Raw genomic sequence first — 26,291 nt, forward strand, 5'->3', positions numbered from 1 at the left:
TAATTATTTATAAAATAAAATATTTAATATAGTATAATAAAACTTAAATTGTTCATTATAAATTTTGTAAATTCTATTGATAGGCTAATTGAATAGAAGAAAATTATAACTAAATTGAAAATTTAATTATTACTTGTATGAAGATTAATATATTTTCTAAATTAAGAGTTTAACGTTTTGAAAAAGGAAAATTCCCCCTATCAAAAAATGGATTTAATAAAAATGTATGAGTTTATATCTTAAACCCACCTGCAAAATTTAAGAAAAAATTACAAAATTTGATTACTTTATCAATAATCTTTATCACGTTCTATTTTACTTTTTTTTTCTTCTTTATTTTACGAAAGTAAGAAATGACTAGAGGCTAAGATCAATAGCCTTTGAGTACGCCAAAGAGATAAAACACTTATCGTTTCTCATTTACTAAATCCTATAAAATGGTTTCGCTCTTACTAAAAATCTATAAAAATTGAAAGAACCATCACAAGAAACGATTTGACGAATACTAACCATCAATAGGTGAATATAACTATATAACTCCGCCTTTAACGTAATGAGATCCAATAAGATGATATATGTTAATCAACCTACCAATAATGTTCAACAAAGTTAGAAACGAATGTTGATTGGTTATTTCGAGATTTATGGGAAGCGCAACTACTTTACATGCTTTCGTATGTTAATTAAATGAAAAAATAAGTTAAAAAACAAGTCATACTCAAAGCGTTTGTTTTCAACTCATAACGGTACAACTAACCATTGATTCAAATCACATTCTCAGACCAGGAAGGTTAAGAAAATATACCCTAGAGTAATTTAGCCTTTTATCAGTGATTGTGACATTTGTGATATACCTTTAAGCGTAATAAGGAATATAAACGCATAGAAGGTAACTCAAAATTAAATAATATTTTTCATTTCCTGGAATTATAAATTTGGTACTAACCTCCAAATATCCGGTAGGGGACTGTATTTTTCTTGATCTGATTTGTCGACTTTTTCTAAACCGGGAAGTTTGTAATATTCGTATAATAAGCTCATACCGCTATTTTGTTCTTCGTTGGCACCGTTGATATTAAGCATTGCTGTTGTTGCCGCAGTTAGAGGATGTTCGTAGTATGCCCGCCAACCTTCATCCCCTTCGGGCATTTCCGTCATGCGATCTGAAGAATTAGAGCTCGCTGGAACGATCGTTACAGGGATATCTTCTGTAGATATCGGTTCTTTTGATTTACTGCAATTCACAAAAAATATCATTAGCATTCGAAATAATTTTCGAATTTACATATATAGTTAACCTTTAACCTTCCTGTGCTGTTTTTTTTTTTTTTTTTTTTTTTATCAACACTAAAAAGCTTCTAGTAAAAATATACTTAATTCTAAAACCTTCCAATGAGTTTCATAAATAAATAAATAAATGTTTCCGTTTTAAGCAATTTTGGTTTGAAAATATCCAGTTTACTTTCTGCAATAGATTTTTTTTCCTACTAGATATTATAAAGATGTAAAGTGTAATTATTAAATATATTAATTTTTAAAATAATAAATAATAAAATTTCTAATTAAATTACGATGATGTATAGTCTATATTACTGCATACAACAAATATAAAATTAGAATAATTAATTGAAATATAAAATTAATAATGAAATTTATTGAATTTTAAATTGTGTAAAGTGCAAATATCCTTTCCTTGTAACCATATTTTTACTTCCTTTTTTAGAGCCAATTTATCAATATTTAATTTATAAAATTAGTAAAAGAATAAGACAAGAATTAAATTTTAGATATTAAAAATGTATAAAAATACGTAAAAAATATTATATAGGCTATTATAGAATTATTGATGTTTGAGCTATTCAATGGCCTGCTTTCTTCATTAAATAACTGAAAAGTTAAAATAGAAACTTCTAATATTAATTTGTTCTAGAAAATGCTTTCAATTAACACAGTTAAACCTATCATTAGAGTCAGATAATTTCAATCCAATACAACTGAATGACCTATATCTACATATTTAAACTTAACCTGCCAGATTAAAATAAGAAAAAAAAATGACCATTTTTCAATGAACTCTGAACTCTATAACCCGTCACGACTTTCATAGCGCAATCTTAACTAGATTGTAACGAACAATAACACACAACAAATCACTTCATCTATACACGGTTGCCGGAAGTAGAGATTTAAAGTGTGACAATGTAATTGGGGCATTTGTGGCCACGGGGCCTTTCGGTACAATGCGGCACATACTGAAGAAGTGAAAGTTTTTTGGGGTTTAGCCCATTCCTCTCTTTCCCCATTCAGCTCTTGTTTTCCTTGGAAAACAAGTCGGTGGAACGACCCTGTAATAGAAACAAGCAATTTGCTAGTGGGATACATGCAATGTCAGATTGGGCGATGAGGTCAAAGTTCAGCGAGCCTAACGTGAGGTGAATGATAAAAGGACTAAAAGTGGCATCGGTTGGTGAGAAAGTAACCTTACCAATGTCCTGATCTTATCTGTAATCTCTTCCTTACTAAAACTAATGTTTAACTTCTTTCAAAGTCGGGTCCTTCATTTAGATTTTAAATTTCTGAGTTGATTCTACCTAATTTAAGTGTAAGACCCGTTTTTTGCAGAATAATTTGGTGAATAAATAAAATATAATTCCGTAGAAAGTTATAAAGATGTTTCAACTTCCCTTCAGAATACCCATGATATCAACATTATTTCGACTAAATACAGTACTTTATAATTAAGTATTTAATTCGTTTAAAACGTAAATATTCTTTCAGAATTAACAAATTTTCATTGGTTTTAATAAATATTACATATGTACTGTACTGTACAGTACAGTACACCTTCAAGACAATTTAAAATTATGATAATTATTAATTTTTTTTATAAAATTAAAAAAATAACAGCTAAATCCAATAATTAAAAGTAATCTAATATACGAACTTGGTAAAAATAGACTAAAAATTAAAATGAGGGTAAACAAAAACAATAAAATTATCAGCTGTAACACGAGTAATTTTAAACATAATATCCTCTATAACAAGAATTTTCATTATATCCCGGCATCGACCTCTCTCTCTCTCAGGTTAAGTTCTAAATCGGAAGTATGGGTCACGAGGGGATAAGGGAAGGTAAGATGTCCTTGTTTGAAGTAAAGCAAGACAGACAGTAGATCGGCGATACACTGATGCAGGTGAATAATAATATTAAAAAAAAACTTCCCCCACCCTTAGTAAACAGGTTACATTTAACCTTGGTTGAAAGATAGAATGGTACGAGGTGCGAGAATCACATTACGAGAGTCGATTGTGTCGGTTAAGTGGAGGAGGTCTAGTGATTGGGTCGACAAACTCTTAGTGCTGATGTGTCAACAGTAATTTGATTATCCCGTCGGACCAGATATTATCTCATGCAAAGATGCTCGTGGGAAAGACTGGGATGGATGTCAGGTGATATCGGGAAAGTATAAACAAACTTGGATTAAGATAAATCTGTCAGCCATGGTTGGAGTGGGAAATTGTTTATTTATCCGTTTCGGTCTTTTAACAATGCAAACATTTGCAATATGAATAAATTTATTTTAATTATTTCATTTCTGTTTTGATAATTGCAAAGTTTCTGGTATTAAAATGCCCTCCAGAAAGAGAATGACAAATATTTTAAGCTAGGATTTCCCATTAGTTACTCCATAATTAAAATTTATTTTCGTATTAATCCACACTTCTCTCCCCCTAAAATTACTTGGTAAATATAAACTAATTTGAATATTTTAAAATGATCAAGGTGATAAAGATGAATTTTTTTCAGTTAAAAAATTATCGACAGATGTTTCAATATACTGAGACAAATTACATTCAAATCGGGGTATAAATTTGGCATAAAATAACTCAATAAATTTGGCATTTCCAATAGATGCCCAATTTATTTGGGCATTTATTGGGTGCTAAATATATGGGCATCTCTTGGGGTGCTAAAAGTATTTGGGGCATCAATCCTTCAGAATTGTTTCGTATAATATTCAAAACTTAATTAAATACGAATTTTTTTAACTAACTTAAAAAGCCCTAATTAAAAATAATTCTTTACTCTCTTAAACTTAATCTAGATTATATTTTTGGCGCTTAACTGGGAATTTTATCGTATCACGATACGTTAAAAATTGATCTACGTCATGACCGGGTCATATGCAAATTAATTATAAAGGTCACAGTTTAAAAAATAACAATAATAATACCCAATTAGGTCATAGAAATACTGCTAAAAGATGATTTGATTGAATTACAAAAGAAACAATGGTTTGGAAAAATCAAAAATTGGACCACACCCTACTCGAGGGTCGAAAGTAAAAGAAAAATTTTTAAACTAGTCTATAAAATAACCTATGCAAGCATAGGCCAATGCCACGTATAGGACCCCGAGTCGAGAGTCCTTCAATGTCTCTTTCTTTTTTTTTTTTCTTAAAATTTCTCTACCTCTTCGGAACCAAACCGTCAATCTGGATAACTCTCAAAGGTCGGACAATTTCATAACTTTGAGAACGACATTGAAAATCGGGTGGCGTTGTTATGACAACGGGAATAGTCTAATATTACGGTGGGTGGAGTCCAAAGAGGGAGGGGTTAATGGGAGTTGGTAGTCCTACTATGACCTAGTACTGGGAAATTTTCAAGGAGTTTTTTATTAATTCAAAAAATTCCCTGTCAAACAAATGCTATTTTTTTAATGATTTGTATGCATAATTGGAGATTGGTACGTATAGAATTTTTGAATTATAATACTCAATTATAATGTGGTCGAGTGAAATGTTAACAATGTTCGATTAATTTGCTGGCCAGCAGAATATTTACTCCTAAAATTGTTCTTATTACATACAAAATTTTGTTTTTCGTAGACATTCTAGTACTTGTGGTATAATTCCCTCCGTGTATTTGCTTACTACATTTGGGTTACAGCTGTGACGCCACGAGAGTATGAATCTCACTTTCAAACGTAACTTCCGTTTCCGGCTCAGAGAATAATGAATATATACAATAAAAAGATAAATTTGTGGTACACGAAACGACTTATCATAGCATAGGAAATGTCATCCTAACAGACAAGCAGACACGTATCACGTTCAAGTAGGCCCGTATCTTTCCATCAATTTACAAAATAAAAATTACCCATTATATACGCGAAAATCACGAATTTCACATAGAAAATAACGATAAATTTTCTATAAAAGGGCAATTTTCATAGAAAAAAAAAGTAAATTACGTAAGTAGCATCAAGAAAAATTCTAATACACACGCACGATAAATTATAAAACTGAGCAAATGTGTGGTAGATTAAGTTGATTTCATAACTTTAAATTATAAATCGCACGTATAACATAAATTCCCATTTTCCTCAATATAATCCAATCACAAAAATTTCAATTTTTAAACCAGATATATAAATATATAACCGATTTCAACCGGAAAAAACTATAAGAAGAATTAGAAGAAGAATGATAGAAAAAATAAAAAATAAAATAAAAATCATTCTCTTGCTTGATCAGACTATAAACTATGTCAGAATAATTACACTACAGGGTTGTCACGGATTCAACCTTGGTTCAATTGCCAACAAATGATACACTCGAAGGTAGCGTTGCACAAGGTCACGGTTCGGTTCGCAATTAAGTGATCTTGTTAGGTCATTGGCTGTTCGACTGAGGATTTTACACATAGATCGACCGTTAAATTATTATTATAGTCGATATAACCATCGAAATTCTTCTTAACTCTTACGTATGATAATCTATAGCGTAGAGAATACATAAAGAAATCTGGCTACAAAATTTATTATCTCCAGATAATTTCCTTTTCGACCTTGATTAAACCGAGTCCAAGGTTTGTTAATGGGGGCATTAGGAGCGGAATACTTTAATTTTATAATAAAACGGCTAGGTTCAATTAAATAAACTTTAAAATTGCATTCTATTTCGTATGCCAAACATTTAAAACTAGTCTAGAATATTATAATAAATTATAAAATTATTTTCTTTTATTTATTTGTTAATAATATTTTAATCGATATTTTAAAATATATATATATATATTTTTAAATTAATATATAACCTTCGTTTTCTATAGCCTGGGTAATTAAATATTTTATCTAAAAAATATTGTTGCGTGTGTTCTAAATTATAACCTAGGTCTACTTAGTATTTTTTCAACTTTGGAGCTGATATTTGTTTTAAAAAATTAATTAAAAATGTATACATTTGAATAATTTAAGTAAAAACGCATTAAATATCGCTTAAATAATTGAAATTAGGCTTTTTTCGTTAATTTTTTGAGCCTATATCAATTAAGATTTAAGGGGAAAATGTACTGTACGGTACTAAGCAGAGTCGGGTTATAGTTTAGAAGACACGCAATAACATCTTTTGAAAATCACAAAAATTTATAAATTTACATTTTTAAATAAATAAATAATTCGAATAATTTAAATTATACTTTATTTTTAAATTTTTATTTATAGTTTTTAAGATATTATCGCATTTTCTAAATTATAACCCAACTCTACTTAGTACGTTTCCTCTAAATCTTACTTCTTAACTTAAATATTAATCGCTATTTGTTTACAAAATTAAAAAAGTAAACATTAATTTGGATAATTTAAGTAATATTTTATGTTTTTTAATTAATTTTTTAAATAAATATCGGTTCAAATTTAAGGGAAAACGTACCAAGCTAGGCATGTTATGATATAAAAAAAACAACCCAATAGCAGCTTTAAAAAATATAATAAAAATCATATTAAAATTCGAATAATTTAAATAATATTTTTTACCTTAAATTTTTAATAATTTCATTTTTATTATTTATTTATTTTTATTAAGTTGATAAACTTCTTTGTTGTTTCTAATTATATATCATTACATGAAAGTAACAACAAATATTATGATAATATATTTTAAGCTTATTTGATATATAAAAAACAAAAACATAAGTTTAAAGTCACTTTTAATGGGAAAATATAAATATATATATATATATATATATATATATAATAATTTTAATTTTAAAATAACTGGTTTCGGCAAGTTGTTCGATAAAAAGACTCATGTATAAAAATCTTTGAGTTATTAGATTTATCTCGAGATGATCATTTTAAAATAAATTTTTAAAATTTATCAATAAATTATACACAGTTTTAACTCGAATTTAAGATTAAATTTTAAAATTTATGCAAGGTTACCTGAGTTTAAATCTAATATTTATGTAATTTAAATGGAATCTAGACTAGTTTCTTTAGAAGTTTAAGAAGTTTTATTCAGTTAAATTATAGATAAAATGTATAAATCTTATTCTGCTAGCTTTTCAGCTTAACTTTACAGTTAATAACAATATAGACTTGAAGGACAAAACAACATACTTCACCCCCACTTAGATGGGACAAAGTGATGATAACGATGATGATGATAAATTATATAAATCTTAGATGTTACACTACATTTTAAACTATACAAAATTTAGTTTGTATAGCTTATAATAAGGTAGATTTGAAGAGTACAACAACAAAATTCGACCCCATTTAGGTAGAATGATGATGATGATGATGATGATGATAAACTATAAACTGTTAGTGAAACTCTAGATAAACAAAGTTTAAAAGGCCAACCTAAAGTTAAATTACGGATAAACATTTAATGTTTAAACACAATTAACTAAATTTTTTAATTTAATTATTATCCGAACCTTAAATTTAATTTAAAATTTTAAAAATTAATTATTTTATATTTTATAAAATCGCATTCAAATTCTATTAATTAAAACTTTCGAATAAGATTTAAAAGAAAAAAAAAAGAAAAGTGTCATTTATGATCAGTTTATCAGCTTATCCAATCAAATTCTTGCTAATTAAAAGTTAAAATATTCAATGAATTTGCATAAGAATTTTGCACTAGGAAAAAAGTAAGTTATTATTATCTCGGTTATAAATCAGTTGGAAAAGTTAAACATTATTTTTAATACGAAATTTATTATTATTATTTACATTTTAACTTGTTTATAAATAGAAATTTATTTCAAGTATAAAGATTAAAGAAGAAAAAGAAAAAAAAAATTAAACTTAAATTAAGCTTAGAATTTCATTTTTAATGATTGTGATGAATGAGATAACGTACTTCCCGGCGTAAACGGAAATTCTTTCGAGTTTTTTCAGTGCTATTTTTAGAAATATCCTTTATCTAAATACTAAATCTAAAAATTTAACATTTCCCTCCTCTTAATAATTTATTCTTTTCACTTAATTTAGCCAATTAAGTATTAAAATTCGATATAATATATAGACTACTATTTAAATCTAGTTTAAAATCCTAAATATTTAATAATAGGATGTAAATAAGTAATTTTAGAGCGTAAAACGGTATAAAATTTCATTAAAATTTCATCTGATTTCGGTTAAGCGTGAAATTTTTTTTTTTATATAGCCTAAATTCATTAAAAACTTCTAGTTTGATGAATGAATGCGCTAACTTATCTGATCATTAACTTAATTTTACACGCAATACAATGTTTTAAAGTTGAAAATATATTGTTAAATTGTTAAATTAGAAATAAATTTTATAAATTTTGAATTCGGATCATTTATTTTAATTGTTTTTAATAAAATCTTAATAAAATTTACTACTGTTTACGAGCGACAATAATTTTGAGTATGGGTTTAGAATGTAAAAACGTCTTGCTGTAGTCAAAATATGTTAAAATTTTGATATTTTTAGACGAATTTTTTTAAAAAAATATTCAAATATATTAATATTCAAAATATTTTTAAAAATAAAAATTACTATTTTAAGCAGTTTTAAGCGTTATTTTAAGCCTTAATGCCACAGTAAATGATGCGTTAAATTCGAATAAATTTCGTGCTGTTTCAATTAAAAAGTAGTTTAAAAATTCTTATTTTATAATCAATTTTACTGAACAAATTATTGTATACCCGTTATGGAGTTATAAGTGTTGTTTGCGATGCTTGTTTTTAGTAAAGAAAGACAAAAAAATCATCTTTCGGACATCTAAACAACTTTCTAATAGTTTGAAAAGGACGTTCATTCAGTTCGTAATTATATACACATCAACTACATTAGAGCAAGACGGCCGAAATACAACAGCTCCTCTGGCAAAGTCCACTATAATTAGCATCAGCTTACCTTGACATCTTTTATCATTTTATGTCAAACACAAAATAGTAGCTTACGACGAGACGGTGATCAATCAAATCTGTCATTTAGTTCGACATTTAGTTCGTTATCTTCTGTCGTTCGAGAAATTCTTTTCAATATATACCAAAATCTGACAGTTGTTTTACTTTCTAATCATTAAATATTTAAATTGGACATCTAAAGAAGTTCGTAACGAGATAAGGAAACACGAAAAATATGTTGTAACTTGGATGCTGTGGAGCGCGTGTTACTACTTATTTTCCGACTTAGCAAGTAAAGTTTCGCCGATCTAGAATAAAATACGATTAATATTTTTAATCATTTTAGTTAAAGAATTGTTCTGGAAAGTATTTTAAACCGATGTTTTAAAAAAGTTTTAAAGTTTTTTTAAGGGAAAGTTGCAGACAAGTCCAACAAAAAATTGTACCTCTTTCACGGTTTACTCTTGACTTTCTTTTTAAATTTGATGTAAAAAACAATAATAAACTGTTTAAAAAACGTTCAGTGTTATAAAAATTTAATAATTAATTAATTTCATTCACGGTTTAAGCTTAAAAAGTATCATTATAATGAAATTATAAATGTTAAAAACCGTTATAGACGCCTTCGTACTTTGATTTATCGCTTCGTGTGTCGACAGCCGAAATGATTTTGGAAAACAAAAATGTCATAAACAATTTACGAGTCATCCAGTCATGAACAAGGCGTGTATTATCGCCCTTCCCTCTACCTGTTCACACCCAGCAAGGGTTTATATCGAAAGGTGGAGGCGATCGATAAAAAAGTATAACTTCTTTTCAAGGACAATGTCGTTTGATTGGTAGCAGAGTAATCCATAATATTTTAATTAGGTCAACTAGATCGTAAAATGACTGTAAATATTATTTTGAAAAAGTCTCTAGATTAATAAGATATCTTATGTAGGATTTGAATTTAGATAGAATTACACTAGCCTTGTGTGAAGTGAAGTGACAAAGAAGTTTCAGTGCCAGTCTATGGGTGCCCTCTTGTAATTCGTTTGTTTATTATTAAAAAAAAAAAAAATCTATTTTCTAACGAGAATAAGTATTATAATGTGTTCTAGAAGTTATATAATAAGTTCTAGAAGTTCTGTAACTTCTAGGTTATAGAAACTATAATTTCTAGAGCTTACTAGAACGTCTATAACAAAAAAAATATCGATAGAAACAATACAAGTAGTGATAACAATTAGGATTTTTCTACTAATGTAATAAAATATAGAAAAAATGAAGAATTTCCTAACATATGTAAGATTTTTCTGCATTTTATAAAGACATTTCGTAATGTACTGTACAGTACATGTTATAATGGAGGTCGCAATTTATCAGAAAAGTAGCTAAATTCAAAGTGTACAGAATAGAAATCGCTCTTTTTTCAGGAAACCTCGTTCATAAAGCTGACAAGGTCAATTCAAAAGCCTGCTTCAACGTGAACAATATATATTCAAGCATAATATATTCTTATCAATTGGGATGTAGGCGTTACGAGTGACAAGAATATAAAATTCAAATCTATGTATTACATCAAAATCGTATGGTTTTTGATTATATTCCTTGCATTAGTCATTTTTCAAGATCTCAACCTTTGAAGATACGAATATATAACTTTACCTATAAATTATATTTGTTTCTTAGGTCACTTTCTAAATCTCAACACTTTGAACACAAATAGGCCTATATAAATTATATTTATGCATTGATAACGATAAAACGTAAAAATAACCGATCGAATTTAAAATAAATGTTATTAAATTTCTTTTGATTGTAAGTTATTCGTTTCGTTAGTCATTTTCAAGATCACAACCCGGTAGAGATGGATGCATTTTTTTTTTTTTTTTCGTAGCCTTGAAATTCTAAAAATGACTGATTAATGGAAGTAATATAATCCAAAAAACACGATTTTCATTCACGTCATAATACAGTAGACGGCATTTTATATTTAACAAAATTGCGTTTATATATTATATATTGTATCCCTTTCATTAGTCATTTTCAGCTTAATTTTATAAGAAAATATTCTTTTATATTTATAACTACTGTTTAAAATTACGGAAATTTAACAGAAATAACGTTAAAAAGACATATTTATTTTTTTTTTTAAAGAAAGAGAAACTTTCTCGGAAATAACGAAAATTATTAATGTTTTCATCTTTACAGCTTGACATCTCGTGGAAAAGTGGAAAGAGTTTTTTAAATGTAAATTTGGGGTTAGATTTTTTTTTTCATATTGCAGCGCTTAAATTCTTATTGAACCATTTACTAAGCCATCAAATTAAAAGAAAAATAAACAAGAAAATTATATATTACACTCGAGCAATTAAATTATGAACGATGACAAATACTAACTGTGCTTCAATACATTTCCACGGTTGGCATGAGAGGTTAACAATTAGATAATGGTGGAGTTAAAAGATAAAACTGATGTTATTTATCATTTAACGATCAAGATATGTAAGCAGATAAAGAGCGAAACTTATTATTTGTATCTACATAAATTATTATTATTTTTTTTTTTAAAGAGGAAACTTCCTTTTTTAAAAATTCTACTTTTCCTTTATTAATTAAACTCGAAATTTACTTATTATTTTTTTAATTTAAAAGTCATAACAAATTTGTTTTGAAGGTGTTTAAGGTTTAAATTTATAAGCACTTGTGGAAGAGAAAGAGCAAACCTGATTTTTACATTAGCAACACATGAAACGATTTCTTTCTTATCTAACGAGATTTAACAAGTAAATTATTTATTAACTATACATTTTTCTTTATTTTCTTTTTTTTTTTTTTAAAGTAATTTTCGTCGTCTGATATTAAAGTAACATTTTCCAGTAACGAGTAAGCAGAAACAACAAAAATTTTCGTATAAACTTTGACAAAATGCCCGTTTAGGGACGTCAACCGTAGTAAGATTAATTAATCAACGTGTAATTATCATCTGTCGGTGTATATAACCCGCAGAGATTGTTTCGTAGAAGATCCCTGGGGAGGTTTAGATTACAATCGTTTTGGGTCTTCCGCAAAGAGTATACACGTGATTCTGGTTCACGCTTTCTCCGCTTGGGGCGCTTTTCGAAACGTGCTGACATTTTCATTTCAATAGCCGGCGGTTATTTAAAAAAATATATATTTAAAAAATATATACATTTTTGTTTTTGTATACAGTTTTATATAAAAATTATTTTAAAACGTTTTTTTTCTCATTAAATTAGATTAGTGAGAGGTTTATTTTTTTGCGAGTTTGTTTCACTTATTTATCGCTATTTTTCTCGATTTTTATTAAGGAAAATTCAATTTTTTACGTTAAAATTTAACACTAACAAATTACCAGATTAACTTTTAAAAACATAAGTTTTATGGAAATATCTCTTTTTTTTTAAATATATATATTTAATAAAAAAGCCATCAAATCGCAAGCCTCGCCCATAAAGATAAAAATTTGTTACGCGTTTAACTTCCGTCATTTCAAAGAATGTCTTAAATTTACCGTAAATATCTCAATTTAACGGGCACCTTTTGAAGAGGAAGTGCGCGCCGTTATAATTACAAGAAACAATATAAAGCGAAGAAAAAGAAATTTAAACGGATCAGTATGTCAAGAAAAATAAGAAGAAATTATACGTTTAAGAGTAAATAATAATAATAAATATTCAAATGGCGAATCCCGTTAACCGCGAAACTTACAAAACTCGAAATTTTCGAATCGTTAGGAGGATCGGAACCGTAATAAGACGTATAGATTTCTCTCGATAGATGGCACTCTCGACCTATAGTTTAAAGAAGAAAAAAAAAAAAAAAAAATGGATGGAGACGGGCTACTTACAGTAAACAGTTTAACAGAACTTCCATCATTTTCGTATAATCCACATTTGATAAGGAAACTTAAGTAGTGAAAGTAAATGTAGACAGTATAGAGACAGAAAGGTCTCTGCTAACTGGACACCCGAGGACGTTGGCTTTCCAACAGGTGAATGGTGCCGAGTTCATCCGCCAGGCGGCGCTGATGTCAGGGCCGTTGAGTCGAGCACGTGATCAGACACCTTGTGATCTGTGTCCAAGATCGTGAGGAGCGCATCCGTGACGAGAGCTCGAGCTGATATATACTTACGATTAGTCGAGCAGACATAAATAATTGTTATTATAACCAATGTGTATACAGAAAAATTAGCATAACTTTTTGATAAGTTTATAAAAATGTCTGAAAATTTATACGCCTCACGAAATCGCGCGAATAGAAAAAAATGGGGGGGAGAAAGAAAAAAAAATCATTTCACCTAATGATCGTAACGTTTATATAGGTGATGTATTTTTCTTATTCTTTATAAAGGTGATATATTCGAAAAAAAATTAAAATTCGTGATCCAGATGTTGATGTTGAATTTATTACAAGCTATTGAAAGTGATCGAATAGAAAATATTAGCATATAACTAAAGATAGCGGCTATAGAAAGAAAAGATTAGATGATAATAACTTGAATAAAATTAATTTTAATTGTTTTGTTTATTTTAGATACATGCCTAAAGATAATATTCAATTATATCCTCGTTAATAATATTAATAAATTATATTTAAATAACTATTAATTCGAAACAGATAACTTCAAACATTTTACGGGGCTTCCTAAATAAAAGTTCCGATAGCGCGTAAATTACCTTCTCTCTCAAAATTTTTGTATTTTAAGCATATAATTCGTATTTTTTTTCTTTTTTTTAAATTAATTTTGTCTCTAGTATTTTTAAAAATAGATTTTACAAGTTGAATTTATAAAAATTAATTAATTTTCGTTATAGGGAGGCGAATTATATCACGACTGAAAAACAAAGGCGTAGAGTAGAGACAGAAAATGAATAAAACGTAACAGAACGACACTCGCGACGTTATATTCAATATATGCAATAGTTGACACAACTTTAAAAAGCCTTAACAGCTGCAACCGAAGACAACTTCGACAAAGCCATTGGCTTTGCTATACAAGGTGATTGACCGACACCCAAAGCCCGAGGCTGGCCATTCTAATGATTGAATGGCTCAAAGCGAATTTTATATCTGTCAGATATGATGACGTCAGTATATACTTTTTTTATGACATACCAACAAAAGCAGAAAGTTAAAACTGAATAAAAACGCTCGCGGCTTAAATAACTTCGATAAAAATATAACCCGCTCCCAATATTGTTAAATTTTAACATTTACCTAATTTTTTGATAAAATACTACTAGTTTTTTTTACAGTTAAATTTGTGTATATCCTGCTTCTAAGTATTGTACGCATAATTCTACGTCTCGACGGAGAAAAATGTATGTAAATCGTGGCATATTAATTCTCGGGATCACGTATCTACAGTACATAAAAGTTACCCCCTTTTTTCGTTAATGCACACATTAAACTTTTGTACGAATTTCTCTTTGAATACCAAATAAACATGATTTAAAAATAATATAAATTATACATTTTCATGATCTATTTTGAACAATAAAACTAATTAAAAGGTATAAATAAACCTTTTAACCTTAAAAGTAGGAAGATCTCTTTTAGAAATAGTTAAATTTATTCTAAAAAAAAAAGTCATTAAGTAGTTATGAGGAAATGAAACCAATGCAAATACTTAGGAGGAAAAGAGATCTTAAAGAGAAAATGTATCCAATCTTCGTAGAAGAGGAGAAGAAAGTCTTTTTTTTTTAGGTCTTAACCAGTAGGAAATTCGGTTGTAGGCGGACACATTTAGTGAGAGGATCATAATGACGGTGATGATGGTGTATGCCAAAATAACGCCGCTTGGTACAGTACATGAGGTCGAACAAACACATTAATTTGACAGTATGGCACGATTCCTCTTTAAATGAGACAACGGTAAAGATGCGATAGTCTTCAAAATTGAGATAAAATCAACCTCGGTTTATCACACTTAAAAATATTTAAATTCTTTTTTCTCTCTAATGTGGAAGAACGTAAATTAGAAGTGACTAGAATTATGGAACGAGATAGCTCTTATATTTAAAAAAAAAAAAAAAAAAAAAATGTATATATGCACGTCCTGGAATGGCCTTAACAAACACGCTACCAAATGGACAAATTTAAACAATTTTAAAGCAAATACTATATACACTTTGTTTTACAGTTGTAAATCTTTCTCTGTGTACAAAACCACTTTCTAAATAGTTATGTCCTCGAGGCCGGGTAGTGAATTAACAATAGAAAGTCGGTAAAAGCTTCTTCATTCTTGGAAAGCCGTGTCAATCCAATTGTTAAAAGAAAAGTATTCACGAATGGCGAATATTGATTATTCTCAAAAGAATAACTCTTTCATCATACTTATATGTGTAGTATACATATAAAGGAAGATATATATATATATATAAAGAAATTTTAAATGAGAATATAGCAGATACCAGATGCTTGAAGTAGCGGAAACAGCATTTGGTTAACTAGTGATGTTCATGTATTGTAGGCGGATCGATTGAAAGACACCTGGCGCTGAATCACGGAGCCTCCCGGCTAAAAATAGCGATGTAAGCGCCCCCTACTGTCACGATCCGTGAATTATTTTGGGGTAGAGAGTCCAGACATAAGAGGTAGTAATGGACAAAGAAGTTTGCGTTGTATCCACCCCCAACTGTCCGATTTAGAGGAGTCAGTGACCGTACGGATTCCTTTTGGACGTTGTTTCTTCTTTAGATTAATCCATCCTTTTTACTCTATATTTTGTTTCCTTGTGCCCGACAATCTTAACTTAACATCTGATGAGCAGACAGGAAAATTTTTCCGGTTTTACAAATGCCATTATTTTTATAGCAGTAAAAAACAATGCATTAATTTTTATATTATTAAAAGGATGATAAAAATATATAGGTCTATCATATATAAAATGTTGTTCCTCTTTGATATCATTTTGAAAAATCCTACACATAATGCGTGGATAACGTTTACATTGTCAAAGATAACACGACATTATTCAATACCCTTTTGAAGCAATTTTAAACTTATATAAAAAGATTTTTCTTTTGTTTTTTTCCCCCAGAATTTCAACTATTGTAAAATAATTAGGTCCCAAAAGGGTTCGTTTTTTTGTTGTACTTGGATTTTTAAAATTGAATTTTAAAGGTCACATACTCGGCTGTATTTACTGTTTAAGAGTTACTATTAACTATGTGATACAATCGCGTTTTCCTTTGTTTCCCAGAGGGTAAAAAATACTGAAGTTAGTTTCTTGATAATTTTTGTTAACCTCTTAACAATAGTTCATTAGCTTTCTTCCTTTACTTTTCCTGCTTTGCTTTTTTTTTTCTTTTATAATTTTCTTTTATATAGGTAGCTACTTAATTGAACATAATGAAAAATTTACCTAATACTTAATCAGATAAATAATAAATGACATTTTTAAACGATGTAAATTTAACCGCAGAATATCGATTTATGAATAGAAAATTATAACAAAATTTCAACGAATTAATTATCATACTTAATATTTGATTCTAACAAGTAGTACAAAAGCCAATATTTGACTAGGGAATTACTCTTTCTAAGAAAAACTAATTTTTCCTATTAGACATCGAGTGGAGTATGAGTCAAGCTAGGTAAACGTTTATCTTTAGTCCAATCAGCTTTGCAGTTGGTCCACCCACACAACAGATGAAAGAAACGCCCACACTTAATACCCTGATCTTTATAAAAGAACATTACTGATGCTTTATATCCCGTGTTTTGCGAACTTTAAGGCATTTAAGAGATTTTTTACACCTTATCAACTGGAAAGCGTGATTTTTGCTCCTTCGTGACGTCATAAGAATGCGTAGGCAGCCTTCAAATGACAAGAGAGATAAGACATTTCAGGAAAGACAGACAAGTCTTTTACCTTTCGCTACGAAGAAGAGAGAAGAGAGAGACGTGATGGCATTTCTATTAAAAAAAAATTTATATAAATATATTTTAAATCCTTAAAATATTTTTTAAGTTAAAACATAAGTCTGTCACGATTGATACATTGAATCTTTTGTTATTTCTTCGCATTTTTACGGCTTGATCAAGCTTAGAATACCTCGAGTTTTTCAGTAAAGATAGACGTGTAGTTTGTTAGCTACAGCTCATGCTTTATATTCCGTATGAGTCTCTAGTTTCTGTTCGTTATATAGAGGTTGTATACAGTTTTTTTCGCATACAAATGACTCAGATCTAACTATATAATTGCGCATCGACTTCCGTAAATTCCGTCATTTTTAAAATATCACGACATGTAATCACCCTCCTTAAACGGAATGGCATTAAACTAGACAAAACAAACACTTTATCAACCAGTAATGTACAGTACAGTACAACGGAACAAAAATTTCATTTCGGTTTGTAACATCTAAAATTAAAGAACCGGTTAAACGAAATTTAATGTAATGGATCGAGGATAATTTCAAAATTAACAATTCTAAACGCAAAACTAATTTGCTATATTTAGTTTTAATTAGAATTAGGTATATATAGGCCTATATATTTTTTTATCTTTTTATTTTAAAATATTAAAATTCGATATCTTTTTAAAATTAAAATAAAATTTCCAGACTTTTCATTTAATTTGCTTGCTTCGGTTTTACGGAATATCGTATTAAATTTTAGTTTTTAAGCTTACTTTCTCTGCAAAATCACATTGAAAATGTCTTACATTCGAAGCAACAACCCATCATTTTTATAAACAAGATTGGAAAAAAAAGGAAGAAGTGTAAAAATTTCTTCAGTTTTTCTTATTTCTCTTTCTTTAAGAATAGTTTTAACAGTTGCCACGGGCCATTTTATAGAATCGTATTATCATCATTGATGCATGAATACCACAAGATCCCCTTTACAGATGCATTTTAAATTTTTCTTCCAAAATGGCTTTCGAATCGTTCACTCGATCAGAATGAGAGAGAAAGAATTAGTTTTAAAAAAATGAAAGAAAAAAAAATACTGAATGGAAACTAAGGGCATTCACCCTTCATCTCCTTAAGAAAACTCTTGGTTCAGGGTGGGGTCGACTCTTGTCTTGCATATTAATCAAGTCTCTATTAGTCTACACTGCATCTTCATTGAGAATTAAATACGCATATCTTGAGACGTTAAATGAATATTTTCTACCGAATTTATTAACCCAAGGAGAGAATGTGTTCAAATTTAACATTAAATCTTAGATTATGGGAAGAAATAAGTATAACTAGGTACTGGTTAATGAATATTTTGTATCAGTTTAGAGTATTTATTTAAATAATATCTTACTAAACTAGTTTAACAATTACACTTTTTTATGCATAATTTAAGATAATTTTAATTTTTAATATATACATATATATATATATATGAGAGAGATAAAAATCTAATATTCTAATAAAAAATAAAAGAATAAATTTAAAAAATTGAATATACAGATAAATACTTTAAAAATGCATTAATTACTTTTCCGAATAAACTTTTTAGTGTTTTATATAAGAAATCACCGAATGAACTTCGAGAGAACTTCAATTAACCTTCAGTAAACTTGTAAAAATCTCTTAAAAAAAGTATAGAAAAACAAAAAAAGTCAAGTAACCTTTAATGCAATTTCTCAACAGTCGTCAAAGATTCTTGCGAAATTCATTTTTTATATACAATTCGAAATTTTATTGGAGATTTAAAGAGTTTGTTGTAATATTCTAATATCACTTCTACAAGCTGCAGAAACTTTCAACGAATTTCATTAAATTTAAAAGGTAAAGATCGATTAAATCAGCGTAAAACATTCGAAAATTTATCACATTATAACCTATATTAATAAATAATTAATAAACTTCTATATGCAAATTATTATTTATAACAGGAATGACTGTATAATAAGAAATGGAGCATTCTACAGATGATGTCGCTTACATTAATGCTCTTTCACAAGACTCATCAGGCATGGAACTAAGTTGAACTCATTTGTTTCAACAAGATCCCTTTGTTATTTATAAATGCAATGCTTTATTCTATTTCAATTTCAGTTCGTTATGATTTAAGTACGACCTTTCGAGGTTATACAAGGTGCTTTATAGATAAGGTACCGCCTCCCATTATCTTATTTTTTTCAATGCACCCGTTCAGGTATGGAATTTCTGTACTGACCTCCAACGCAAGCCACTTATTACGTTTCTTCAGGGTCATATTTTTCAAAACTGGAGTTGTTCCAGATATTAATTTGAAAATTATTTTACGATTAATGCTGATATTTTCGAAGGAAAAAAAGGAAATTAAATGTGAAATTCTTATTTACATTATGTTTCAATATTGCTTTTTTTTATATAAATAATTAATGAAACTAAACATTTAATAAATTAAACAATCAAAAGAACAATGAGAAAGCATGAACACATTTCTTTTTTTTTTTAATTTTATAAATTTATGGGACAAATTTTATTACTAATATTTAAAAGTATGTTTAAATAAAATTTAAACAAAGAAAATTTAGTTTTATGATCGTTAAATTTTTAAATTTATTTAATTCTTTCTTTTAATTTTATAACTTAAATTGTGTCAGAAGTGAAGAAATAATAAATTTAACGGCCATAAAAATATAATAATTTAATATTTTTATAGTAATGTAGCTTAATAACAGACATACATAATTATTAAATTTAACTTTATTTTAATATAAATTATATAGAGAATAAAATTCTTATTCAATTATTTTTAATTTATTATTTTTTTTTTAAAAAAAATGAAAGATGTATCGATGTATTTGGCTCTTATACAAAACAATTAATTATGTTTAGATAATAACAAGTAAGTTTTTCTTTAATTATTTTTAAAAATATTTTAATAACTGTAATTAAGAAACATACATTAACGTGTATAGGAATAATACATGTTAAAATCTTAGAAAATTCATTAATTCTCTTTTTTAATTATAATAAAATCTTGAAGAAAATATCAATTGACTTGGATCTAATTCATCTAGCAATTTAAAGTAATGTATAATAAATTAAATATTTTAAGCCAATCTAATATTAAAGTTTAATAATAAAATTAAAATATGTTTCGATTTTAAAACATTAAAGTTATTTATTTTATATAAAGTAAGAAGGTTAAATTAAATAAAAATGTTAGTTTAAATATAATTGTATTTAACAAAATATACAATAGAGAAAACTAAAAGAAAATAAAATTCGTTAAAAATTTCTTATTCTAACGCTGATTGGTCTTAAAAAATATATAGAAAGAAATAGATTTGAAAAGATACGCCCACTTCATTTCTCCAACCAATAGCCATTTAGATAATCATATTTGAACTAATCATTTTAAATCTTTCAATTTTCAAATTTTTAAAGCATTGCCTCACATTTATGGTGTATATTTTTATTTTATTTTATTTCTCTAACGCTTATTATAACTGTTATAATTCGATAATTTTGGCTAAAATTTAAAAAAAGAGAGAGAAAGTAAAAAAAAAAAAACTAAATATAAATCAACAGAAGAAATTGGATGTTTTGATAATTGTAAAACTTTAAGCCTAACGTCGTAGTAACAGTTATTTAGTTTTAAAATTTAAAAGACTATATTTAATAATTATAAAATAGTAATAAACAAAAATTTTATATATTTGTTTATTACTTTGTGAAAAACGTAGTTACAATATTTTATACATAATTAATAAATAATAAAGCAATAAATTTAATTTAAAAAATTATTGTGAATTAAATATTTAATTTCAAGAATTTATTGTGAAGGCTGAGCACTTAATTTGTATGCAAGTTTACATATACTTAAGTAAGCTAGAACCATGTAATTCAAATTTAAATTAAACAACTAAGTTAATTGTTTAGCGACGAACACAGTTAATTTTACAATAATAAATCATGTAAAGTATTGTTTGTAAAGCTACTAATATGCAAAATAAAATGTATTTTTTTAAATCTATGTTAAATATAAAGATAAAACATGGGTTGAAGAAATATATATATATATATTTTTACATGTAGAACGTATTTATAATAAAATAATACAGGCTTGAAAAAGAAAAAAAGGCAGCATCATGTCAAATTATGAAATGTTTTCATCTATTTTTACCGACTTATATCATGATTTTATTTATTTATTTTGTTTCTAGTTATTTTATGTGTTGATGTTTTACGAAAAAAATTTACACAAAAATTTTTTTCGTAAAACAATGAATATTGCATGAAGAAATTCTATGAAATGTTATTTTAACCATTGATGTTACACAGAGAAATTCTAGAAAATTTTTATGTGAATTTTATAGATTTTTGTTTTTATTTTATTGTTGAAAAACATGTTTTTTTCATAAAATCAACAACAACAAGCAATAAGGACATTTAAATAACATAAGCTTAAAATGATGATTTACACATCATAAAATGTGTGAATCATCATCTTAACTTATACGAATATCCTAAACATTTGCAATTAACTTTAATTTTAAAAAAATAAAAATAATTTTATTTTGTAATAAAATGAAAATAAAGAAGAGATTATCAATTTCCTTCTGACCTTTTCAAGATAATGATATTCTAATTATTTTCTGTTTCAGCAGTTTTTTTTTTATTCACTGTTGATTCGTAATTCAATAGGAATTTTTTGATATCCTGAAATTATAAAATATCTAAAATTCTTTTAAGTTAATATGTCAAAAATCTTTTTATATTAAATAAGAAAAACTAAAAATAAGGTTGAGATCAGTTTTAATGATTAGATAAAATTCTGCATAAATATAGGATAATTATACAGATTATTTTAAATAAATTTGTAAATTTGATCGATTTTTTGATAAATTATTATTTTCGAAGCAATAAATCTTTTAGTGTATAATTTCTTTTATTGGGAGTGGTCATTCACATGAATTTATTGAAAATTCTTCTTACAAAATGATTTTTAGTTTTAACTTTATCATACAATTAGAGAATTATAAACAGTTCTAACACAAAACTCAATGTTTCTATAAACAAATTTTTTTATTTTAATTAATTTAATCTAATTAATAGAGTATAATTTCAATTTTTATCACTGTAGAGCTTTAATTTATACATTTTTTATACTTCAGAACAACCTTTAAAAAGAACCAAAAGACTGTACTGAACTGTACATTAAATTGGCATTAATACCTATTTTCTGAAATTTTCTCTTTTGTTCCGTTTACTCTGCATAATCCAATTATTTTAAAATATGAGAATTGTTTAATGATTGTTTAAAAAACTCATTTTTTAACTGCAATAAAGGTTCTATTTACTAAATTTCCATTGTTTAATGAAAAGAAATAAAAATAAGTATATTGTTAAATCCATTTTTTAAAAAAAATAATTATAATATAAATGATTAAATTGAATCTAATGACAGAATTTTATTGTTTATTTTTATAAAATTGGCTTCTTTTTCCTTCTTTTTTAAATATTTAAATTTTTTATTTAAAAATTTAAAATCTTTTCTATGAAAATGCTGAAAATAAATAATCTTTTCTTAAGTAGTATATAGCTTATGTTTAATAACATAAATTTTATTTTTCAATATGGCATACCATACCGATTTAAGTTAAATAAACGGTAAATACAGTGTATAGAAAGATTGTTTTTATGATAAAATTAATTAAAGTTTTTATTAAGAAATATAATTTTCCTCGATTATTGAACACAATTGACTCTGTTAGATAAACCTGTTTAAATATTACAGTTATTTTTCTAATAAATTAATTACATTAAGATTATATCGTGTTAATTAATGAATTTTTTCCGTAAAATTTATAAAATTTTATTTATTTTTATTATTTGTAGATTAAAGCCTTTATGTATATAGATATAATTTCTAATAAATTCTTTTCCTGAAATTAACGTAGAATTTTTGTGCAGTACATTGATAAATCTAAGCATGTTTTTAGTTTAAGGATTTAATTAAAAAATAAATTATATTCTTTCCATATTTCATTATTGAGCAAATATATATAATTTATGTTTATTTAAAATATTCTATTTTGTTTTTTCCTTAAATTCTTCAATAATCATAAATCAATTATGAACTGACACGACCTAATTAAGTGAAGAACTGAAAAGTTATCGTTGAACCGATACTAGGAATACAAATATTTTACCTTTAAAAGTATTTTCCCTCTTCAATTTATGACTCAAATTATATATTTTTTTAATATAATTTATTACTTAATTTTAAACGTTTGACTTATTTAATAAGTTATATTACTATGTAACCTCAAAATTCGTAAATTATCTTATATAAACTATAGATCCTATATCTATGTCCCTACTTAACAATATAACTACAGCCGACATGACCTTATTTATATTATCCTATTTAATGAATATTTTATAGGCTAAATGTATGCAATATATAAGCTCTATAATGTATAAGCTTTGGATTTTATGCAGTTATATAACTTATATAGGACTTAATGTAAAGACTTACAACTTCATTAAGTTATATAACTTAAGTTATATGTAAAATATATTTTATAATGTATACAAGTTATAAGACTTTATAAATTATGATTATATTAGCATATTTTGCAGGCTGAATGTAGCACTATATAGTTTTATAGTTGTATGGATTGTATATCGCAAAAATATGAGTCTTAGTACAGTTATAAGCCGCTTAGTTGCAATTGATTACTGAACTAGGCGGATCTCCTCCTACTTGCTAATCAATCATCTTTAAAAGGCAACCATACTTAAGAAGATTTCTCTACTAATTTGTCAGAGGACCGCCTACACATAAGAATTTTTTCCTTAATTTTATATCTTCACTTATCTTCCAGAATTTACTTATTTATCTTTTAAATTAAACAAACTAGGGACCTATAAATTTGATTTAGCAGACAATAATATGGACTAAATGTTAAGGCAGTTTTTCCAGTGAAAATTCAAAGTCTAGGTTATTATTATTTTTTTAAGTGGATGAATAATTTTATGACTCAGTAATGACCTTTACCTTCTGACCCTCAAAACTTGTGTCATTTCGACTCTATTATAGATGTACTACCGGACTTTTGCCAAATACATGTCTACACATTTAAAAAAATTCGTGTCATACATACAAAGATTCAAAAATATTATAAATTTGTCAAAATATTTTTAGTGTAGAATGACAAACACTCGACTGAGTTACCCTCGAATCTACCCTTTGACATTACAATCTAAACGACGGATGAAGTGAGACGTCTTTTACGTGTCTTCACTAGAAAATATTTGTGTCATACGATTTTTTTATATAAGGGTCAACTTAATTAAATGAACTTTAATGTAACAACCAAGTGGAGTATATTAATTTCAATTAATATTAATATTTATAATTTTATTTAAAAAATTTAACATTTAGATCTTTCTATTTACATAAATTTAATAATTCTTCCGCATTTCATTTTTATTCTCGTCATATTGACTTTATAAGAATAAAAAAGGAGGAAGAGAAAGGATCATTTTTCTATGATTATTCTTAAATATTTTTTAAAATTTTAATAAAAACACATATAATTGAATAGAGTATTAAAGGAATTTAAAATCAAATTATTAAAAAAGTTAAATTAAATTAACCTTGGAAGTTTAGACTGTATACACATGCATCTTGATTGTTATCTTTAGACTAAATAAGTTATTAACAAGGACACATTAAACGAAACTACCTATACTGTATTATTTTTCAGAAACTTTTGAATAGAATTATGTAAATTACACTTATTACTTAACTTTAACAACGCAGAAAATTATTTATAATAAACTTTTTAACATTAATTTACTCGAGCGAATGACTAAAATTTAAAAAATGGAGATAAATTTCATTAAAAATTAACGAAAATTCCAAGAATTAATATTTGTTGTTATTTTTTAAAGTTAATTTAAACGTATAAATGATTTTCGAATCGGAAAACATTTTTCAAGTAAAAATTAAATTATATTAATTAATATTTTTACCATTTTAAATCAAGCTTTTAAAAGGTTAAAAAATTTTACATTTAAAAAATAAATTATATAAAAAGTGTTTATAAAAATTTCAGCTTGGTTTTCTTTAGCAATTAAACTTATATAAATTATTATTTTTACGTCAATAATCACAAAAATGCAAGCAGTTAATCAAGTGCTGTCCAGTACATACGCGCATAGCTATAGTTTACAAGAGATATGAGAAAAATTAAAGGTTATGACTCAATGTAAGTTATGATAAAATCTCAACGTGGTAATTTTGAAGCTTAAAGATAGGGTGGACAGGTGTAGATGATCACAAATAGATCTAAATAATATCACTAGAAGAAAATGGCAGAGCAGACGTCATATCCAATGACCCGTCTACTATGCAGAGTATTTTTGAAAATATTTTAAAAAATTAATCAAACTGAATAAAGTGGAGGCAAGATACGCTTGATATATCACGTAATACTTTGTAATTTTTAAGAGATCGATTGAATATATCCTAATTCCTTAACATTGTCTGTATCTATAAGACCCCACCCAACCTCCTTTCCAAGGGTACCTGGTCACTGTAGGGAGTAAAAGCAACAGGAGCTTGGAGCTCACTATAGACTTGCCACCACCTTCCGAAAAATCATTTAGTTGAATGCCAGGGTATAAGAACACGCCCGTGTTCTATATGCACCTCGTGACTTTTTTGATCAGGCTGTTATTTTTGCTATAACATATAACGTAAGAGCTTAGTTGCTGTTACATAAGTAATGATAAGTTACTAATAATTTCAACTAGATTTGAATGCAAAACAGTGAAGAGGGAAAAATAGAGTATTTTCTTAGCATTTCAATGAAATCGGTTGTATCGGAGACTGATAATATTGATGTAAACTTTCGATTAATTTTTGACCATGACAAGTAAATTTATAATATATAAAACAAATTTCACTAAAACTTATTAATTATGAATTAAATTAAATTAATTAATAAATAGTTAAATTGTTTTATAAAATCTCGCATAAATGCATTTTTAAATTAAAGTTTTCATGTATAAATTTGTTCTCCTTTTAATGTAAATTATGTTATTTCTTTGGTAACAATTATTTATTAAATTTACTTAACTTTTTAATTCATTTTTAAAATTAAAAAAGAACAAAACAAACTACAAAAGATTTTTAGGGGAAATTTTTTAGATTATT

The 26,291-nt window shown here is 26.7% G+C and overlaps 1 protein-coding gene across 5 annotated transcripts in view; it reads right to left on the reverse strand.

Annotated features, from left to right (window-relative positions):
• LOC136973424 (protein grainyhead-like) overlaps window positions 1–26,291 on the reverse strand; it is a 74,475-nt gene that overhangs the window by 28,801 nt on the left and 19,383 nt on the right. For 3 of the 5 annotated variants that reach the window (XM_067268146.1, XM_067268149.1, XM_067268148.1), the window contains exon 2: window positions 947–1,234. In XM_067268146.1, coding sequence (XP_067124247.1) covers window positions 947–1,234 — 288 coding nt within the window. Of the gene's footprint in view, window positions 1–946; window positions 1,235–13,028; window positions 13,230–21,686; window positions 21,778–26,291 lie in introns of those variants that run through there. The other 2 variants (XM_067268150.1, XM_067268147.1) reach the window with 2 other exon arrangements.

The sequence above is a fragment of the Centruroides vittatus genome, unplaced genomic scaffold (assembly GCF_030686945.1).
Source record: "Centruroides vittatus isolate TY-2023 unplaced genomic scaffold, ASM3068694v2 contig_3170, whole genome shotgun sequence".
In the NCBI taxonomy this organism is placed as follows: Eukaryota; Metazoa; Arthropoda; class Arachnida; order Scorpiones; family Buthidae; genus Centruroides; species Centruroides vittatus.